Source organism: Elephantulus edwardii, unplaced genomic scaffold (genome assembly GCF_000299155.1).
Source record: "Elephantulus edwardii isolate Elephantulus edwardi_28Jun2011 unplaced genomic scaffold, EleEdw1.0 scaffold00085, whole genome shotgun sequence".
NCBI classification, from domain to species: domain Eukaryota; kingdom Metazoa; phylum Chordata; class Mammalia; order Macroscelidea; family Macroscelididae; genus Elephantulus; species Elephantulus edwardii.
In genome coordinates, this window is record NW_006399835.1 from 1220455 (window position 1) to 1228018 (window position 7564).

The 7564-nt window shown below is 41.0% G+C and overlaps 1 protein-coding gene and 1 pseudogene across 1 annotated transcript in view; one reads left to right on the top strand and one right to left on the bottom strand.

Annotated features, from left to right (window-relative positions):
- Positions 1 to 471: 471 nt before the first annotated feature.
- Positions 472 to 2518, bottom strand: LOC102863390 (annotated as a pseudogene).
- A 161-nt stretch (positions 2519 to 2679) lies between these two features.
- Positions 2680 to 7564, top strand: part of CD47 (CD47 molecule) — a 75217-nt gene continuing 70332 nt past the window's right edge. Inside the window, exons 1-2 of the mRNA XM_006890030.1 lie at positions 2680 to 2749; positions 6896 to 7243. Of these exons, the coding sequence (XP_006890092.1) occupies positions 2680 to 2749; positions 6896 to 7243 (418 nt within the window). The remainder of the gene's footprint in view (positions 2750 to 6895; positions 7244 to 7564) is intronic.

Consider the following 7564-nt stretch of genomic DNA (forward strand, 5'->3'; position numbering starts at 1 on the left):
GTTTAAAATGAAAAAAGGCTTCAGTCCTTTTGTCCTTTTGTTCATAGGGTCGCTATGAGTCCTGCTGACTCAACGGCAGTCACCAACAACAATACAAAACACTTTCTCTCATTTACTGATTTTCCTGTAATCCTGGAAACTCTTGCTTAAATTGATCTAATATCTACCTGATTTAGACAATTTTATACATATCTTGATTATTCAGAGGTTTCTCATTCATATTTGTCCATATTCCTTAATTAAGTCTATATTTTTGGTCTTTCACTTCTTTCAGAAGGCAACAGATAAAAGAAAAAATAATTTTATTGTTTAAAAGTTCTTGGAAAAATGTTTACAGAGGGTAAAGTTATAGTTAATAATCGGAATGACATTCTTTGAATACCTGTATTTATTTATTTATGTATTTTATTTATTTTTTTTTGTGGTGGAGACAAGCTGTCTTTATTGCTGGGGGGCTGGGGCGGCTGGTGCTCAGGAGCTCTTGGTGGGGCGGGTTCGCTTCCTCTTCACCATCACGGGCTTCTTCTGGCTGCGCAGGATGGCGCTGGCCCTGCGGATGGCAGCGGTCGGGCCGATACTTGTTTTTGCGGATCATGTGGCGGATGCTGCTGAGTGTGGCCCGGGCGTTCTTGTGGATGGGGTCCGCACGTAGGAGGTGGCCGGCTTCCTCTGGCCTGACCTCCGCTTCATCACCACCACGACCCCCTTGTTGTCGGGGGCCGGCTCCACGCCCACGGTCTTGCGGTGGATCGGCCCATTGTAGCGGAAGGAGTTGCGGGCTTTGAGGTTATTGGGCTCGGTGCAGTAAGAATACCTGTATTTATTAATGATATGATAAAGGCTTGTTCATATTATTGTTATCCAGGTCAATTTTACTTTGAATTTTATTGACAGTATTTAGTCTACCTAAATTGCTTCTGCTACAAAAATTCATTATTACATTAAACAGTTCAGTGCAATTAGTATTTCCTGCATTCCTTTGAAAACTCATCTTGTATAAATAAGCTATGAAATTGTGGAGTGTTTGAAGACTACTTTCATTTAACCTAGAAGTTTCTAAAAATTAAAGTTAAAATGGATAACTGAGCCTTTCACTTGTATCATTTTTATTAAAGGATACTTTTTTAAAAAGTCAAATCGTGTTTCATATAAAATAAAAATGAACAGGTCAAAAGTTTTATTTAACTCATTATTAATGTGTGAATCAGTAATATGGTAAACAAACCCCAAATTTCTAGGTAGTCAAGATTGCTGAAATGAATTTACTGAAGAAACCTGGTCAATATCACAGGACAGTAAAATATTTTGGAATCAGTCCTTCTACAGACTGGCTATCAATCACAGAGCAAAATTTATTTACATCCCTGTGGACATGAATTATTTGTATTACCTTCAGTTTGCTGCCACTTAAAGAAATGTTACATAGTCCTGTTAAAGTCAGTGAAAGCTGTCGAGTTGGATACAACTCATAGGGACCCTATGAACAGTAGACCTGCACCTTGTCCTGTACTGTGCCAGCCTCATCATCTGACACACTTAAGTATATTGCTGCAGCCAATCCATCTCTTTAAGGGCCATCTTCTCTTTCGATGACTCTCCACCTTTCCAAGCATGATTCCCCTCTCCATGGAATAGCCTCTCCCTCCTAGCAACATGCCCACAGTATGTGGGACGAAGTTTTGCTGTCCTTGACTCCAAGAAGCATCTTGGCTGCACTTTGTCCAAGACATACCCATTTGTTCCTTTGGCAGTCCGTGGAGTCTTCGGTACTCTTTCCCAACACCACAAGCATCTATGCTATCATTTGTTGTTGCTGTATGCCATTGAGTCAGAACAGACTCCTAGGACGTTCCTGTGGGTTTTCAGAGACATTTAATTGAATGGGAGGAAATGGACTATCTTTCTCCCACAGAGGAGCTGGTGGATTTGAACTGCATGCCTTTAGGGTTGCAGCACAGCTTCTTATCACTAGACCACCAGAACTGCCTATAAACTCATGAACCCTGCTGGCGGTTGGTAAGGGGTTGTGCTGCTAGTGTAAAGGCACGTAGCTGAAGTCCACCAGCTGCTCCATGGGAGAAAGACACATGGTCTCCTTTTGTATGATTTATAGCCTCTGAAAACCCTCTGAAGGATCAAGATGAGTATTAAACAACTCAATGGCACATAACAATAACAATTTTCTCAGGAAGAAGTAAGCTGTGGACACCCACAACATTGGTTCAGGAACCAAATTGCCAAAACGGTAACGCTTTGGACTTGCCAGTCAGAGAAGATCCAGATCATTACATTGAAATACCTCGTTGCCTAGTTTTTATAGTATCACTCTTATGTTTTTATAACACAATAATGTATAAAGAGTCCCTGTGCATTTCTTTTCTCCTTTGTTGCTCATTGAAATTCCGTGTTGTTGGATGTCCATGATTTGGCGCTGACTTAGAGCAGCCCCTTCTGGCACAGGACGAAAAGCTGCCTTGTCCTGTGCAGCCCTCACGGTCATCACAGTGTTGGAGCCCATCGTTGCAATCGCTGTGTCCGTCCAGCTTGGGAAGGATCTTCCTCCGTTTCACTGTCCTTGTACTTTCCCAAGCATAATCTCTTTCTCCAGGAACTAGTACTTCTTGACAACAGGTTTAAAGTATTTGAGACAAAATGTCATCATTCTCATTTCTAACAGCCATGGCGGCTGTGCTTCTTCCAGTATGGAATTTTTTTTCCAAAGTGTCAGCATTGTCTTCTGACAGCACATGTAATGTCAGTGTGGCGTTGTTATTGTGTACCCTCAAGTCAGAACTGACTGATAGCTTGCTAACCTCCCAGAGGAGTTTCAGAGGCAGGGAAGAATTGCCCTTTCTCCAGTGGAGCAGCCAGGGAATTTGAAGCAGGCGTGCCAGTGCAGTCCCTTACCATTAGGCCACCAGCACTCCACAGCCTCATTGTTGTCAGCCCATAGCTGACCCTTCAATGTGTTTTCAAAGGCAGTATATGGCATGGGAGTTGATTGCTCATCATTTCTTCCGCGGAGCAGCTGGAGAGTTCAACCCACATGCCTTCATGTTGACAGCACGATTTCTTAGCACTAAGCCAGTGGCCCAAAATTCTTACTAATCTTTGTATGATTGAAAAAGTTAAGTGAGCTGCTTGTTGTTGTTGTTGTTATGTGCCATCGAATCGCTTGCGACTCATAGCGACCCTATGTACAAGAGCTCTAAATGCTATTCTATCCTGTGCCAACCTAGCCATCTCAAACGCACTTATTCCCACTGCTCCAGTCACAGAATCGATCCATCTCACCAAAGGTCTTCCTCTCCTTCGCTTCCCCTCCACTCTGCCAAACATGATGTCCCTTTCCAAGGACCAGTCCCTCCTTGCAACATGCCCAAAATATGTCAGACGAAGCTTCAGAATCCTTGACTCCAGTGAACACTCTGGCTTCACCCTCTCCAGGACAAACCTGTTTGTTCTCCTAGCAGTCCATGGTATATTTAACACTCTTCTACAGCACCACAGCCCAAAGGCATCAATCCTCTTTCTATCAGCCCTATTCACTGTCCTACTCTCTGATGCATAGCACATAATTGCAAAGACTATAGCCCAGATAGGCGCACCTTAGTCTCCAGCCTGACATCGTTGCTCTTCAGTACTCTTGAGAGGTCCCTCACAGCCGACTTTCCCAATGCAATTCGTCTCCTGATTTCTTGGCTGCTGTTACCAAGAGCGTTGACTGTGGAGCCAAGTAAATTAAAACTGTTAACTATCTCAATCTCCTCACCATCCATGCTGATGCTGCCAATTGGCCCAGTGGTTAGAATCTTTGTTTTCTTGACATTTAGCTTCAGTCCATATAGGAGGGTGTAGTCCTTGATCTTCTGCAGCAAGCGCCTTAAATAAATAAAACATGAAGTGGTAGATGTTATTGTGTGCCATCTAATCTGAACAGACCCATAGCTGACACTCCAGCAGGCTTTCAGAGGCAGTGAATTGCACGAGAGGAAATTGCTTATCCCTCTCCCTCAGAGAAGCGGGTGGATTCAAACTGCGTGTCTTTGAGATTGCAGTGCAGCTTCTTACCACTAGACCACCAGAGCTCCCTGAAAGTGGTAGATAGATCGGAATTCAAGCCTTGTGAACATTGTTCAGTTCAGACAATATTCACCTCAATGGGCATTTTCTTAACAGTATTTGAGGGACAACGCAGGAGGGGAAGACCCTCTATGAGATGGATTGATTCGGTGACTGGGGTAATAGGGATGGGTGTGTCAGAGGTGGTGCGGTTGGCGCAGGATAGAGCAGGGTTTAGGGCTGTTGTGTATAGGGTCGCTGTGAGTCGGAAACGACTCAACGGCACATAACAACAACAACAACAATTTATTTTCCTAGAATAAGAACATCTGATACCCTTATTTTACCGTCCACCCTTTCTAGTGCTACTATAACAAATATTACAAGTGGATGATTTCAACAAACAGAAATTTATTCTTTCACATTTTATGAAGCTGGAAGCTTGAATTCATAGTGCCAGCTCTAGGGTGGAGTGAGCTTGAAAGAAAATGTAGTTAATTGGTGATAATTGTTAGGTGCTTTCTCTGTGGGCTAACAGTTTAGGAGCGAAGTCCTTGTCCTCTTTCAGCATCGGTAGGCCTGACATTTCTTGGAGATCTACATGTATCTTGACATCCATCTTTTCCTAGCCCAATGAACAAGCTCAACTTCTAGATCTTCTTTGGTGATTCTTTATATTCTGTTTCTCTGCCCACTTGTTTTGTCTCTTTTACATCTCAAAGGAATAACTCAAGATATAATCTAATCCGGAAATTATATCCTACCTCATTAATTTAACTGCCACTAATCTTGCCTTGGAAGCAGGAATTGCATCCACTTTCAAAATAGCTTGCCTACAGAAATACTATGAACTTGGAGAAGCGATGAAAGTTATACAAGTGTTCAGGTCTTTAATTCATAGGGCCGCTATGAGTTGTCTACAACTTGATGGCTCTTAACAACATAGAGAGAGCTCTGTTGGCCTAATAGATAGGATGTGATGCTACTAAGCCAAAAGTGGGAGATTTTAATCTGCGACCCTCAGGCCTGGTTTTAATTGTTTTTGGTCAAACATTCTTCTAAGTGGTATAGCACTGGTCTGTCCATTTGCTGTACAGAGGTAACTCGTGGTTGCAGTGATCCTAAACACTGTGACACTGATGTGCCAAATGCGATAATGGTTCCCCATGGTGGACAGTGTTGGGTGGAGCTCCCCCATTAAAACAAGCTTGGAAGCAGGAGTGGCATCCACTCTGAAATAGCTTGCCTCCAGAAACACTATGAACTTGGAGAAACGATGAAAGTTATACAAGTGTTCAGGTCTTTCATTCTTAGGGTTGCTATGAGTCATCTACAACTCAACAGCACTTAACAACAACAATCTTGCCTCATAAACACCATAGAGTTTAGGATTTATAACATATAAGACAAGTACATCTGATACAAATAGAAGATAATTATATAAAGCTGAGAAGCATAACCTAGCTCTCATTCTCTGCCCCTCACTCGCTCTCTCACTCTCCCCATCCCCACCCATATATGTATATGTGTCTATATGTAAACTGAGGACTTAGTGATAAGGAGTTATGCTGCCAACCCAAAGCATCCACTAGATGTTCCATGGTTTTATAGGGGTAGCACATTCAATCCATAATACCTAGTTTATGTAAAAAGGCAGAACTCTTAAGGACGAATTATTAACAAAGCTTTTGTTGTTCTTATATATACTGGTGCTTTACTTTTTGAGAGAACATCCACCCATATTTCATTGAAACCAAAGAGCAGTAATTTTCAAACACATGTTACAGGTCTTCTTTTCTTCCAGAAACCACTTGCCATTCAAAGTAAAGCTAAAAAAAAAAACAAGTTGAAACCAAGAGTAGACTCTGCTGATAAGTAGAGTATGTGCAATCAGCTCTTCTCAATAGGCTAACTACTAGTTGTTGCTTTATGAAAGTGGAGCTGGGAAAGTAAATGCAATCAGTCATCATTCATCTAAAGCATACAAGGATGTGGAGGAATTATATTTGTCTTCCATATTCTTAATTAAAGTACCATGTTGTATTAACTATTTTATCTGTCTAGTTAATTGGTGATTAGCGTTAGGTGCTTTCAAGTCTATTTTGACTCCTAGCAGTCCTGTGTTCCACAGAATAAAGCTTGCTTAGTAGTTAGTTGGTTATAAACCCTTGATAGCACTTGCATACAAAACAGCTGGGTTTGGTTTTGGGGTTTGATTCCCCCCCTCCCCAATGAGAAGGCATCTACAGAGTTATATGTCGCCTTGTCAACGTTTTAAGACTCTCCATCCTTGTGGGAAGATGTGATATGATTCATCTGACTTATTTTGTATATTAAACCACAGTAAACTTGCCAGTTTTTTGGAAGTGCTGCATAAAGATAAACCTCTTATCAGCTTTAGCAAGTTCTGCTAAAAGAGGAGGTGTGAGGTGTATGGAAGTCGGTACTGAATATAATATTGGGTTGGTTTTTCTGTCTAAAATTTTTCCAAAAGTTACTACTTTCCTCCATGTACAAATAGGAAATAATGATTATTTTAAGGTTCCAGAGACACTTTACCCATTTTTTCAACATAGTTGCTAAATTTATTCCCCCTCATGTAGTTTGTATTACAAGGACCAGTAAAGAAAGAAAAATTATGGTGTTGTCTACTAGCTGTGCTGCTTGATATTAAAATAATTGGTTGCTGCTTTTCATCTTGTCTGTTATCTACAATACTGCATTACTTTAAGGGAACAATAGTAGCATTGCTCATTAATTTAAAAGATATGTAGCATGGTATGAATTCAAGAATTCTAGAAGTTTAATGAAATATTTTCATTTTCTTTTCTAGGTTCAGCTCAAATAACATTTAATACAACCAAATTTGTAGAAGTCACTGTTTGCAATGAAACGGTCGTCCTCCCATGCTTTGCTACCAACGTGGAAACGAAGAACCTCAGAGAGCTTTATCTGAAGTGGCAATTTCGAGGAAAAGACATATTCATCTATGATGGAACTCAAGATATGGCTAAACCCAGCAGTAATTTTAGTAGTGCAGAAATCACCCCCTCAGCGTTACTAACCGGAAATGCCTCTTTGAAGATGAAAAAGCATGATGCTGTTCTTGGGAACTATACGTGTGAAGTAACAGAATTAGCCAAAGAAGGTGAAACGGTGGTAGAACTCAGATACCGTGTTGGTAAGAACATTTTATTTGTTCTGTAGCAACATTGTCCTGCAGATAATGAGAGGGCAGAATGGGGCTCAGAAAACCTTTGAATCAAAACACAGACTGCTGCTAATGACAATTGTTGGTCTAAGACCATGAATTTTATCTTTCTTTTTCTACTTATCTCCCTTCTCTCCCCCCATACTAAAACTCAATTTACTGTTTGTTAGATTGTATGATTCTCAAAGTTGTGGTCCAAGGACTGTTGAGATTTGTGGCCTGGGATCCTTTACTCTGCATTTCTGTATGTTATCACCACTACCTACCTTTTTTTTTTTTATTATTATTATT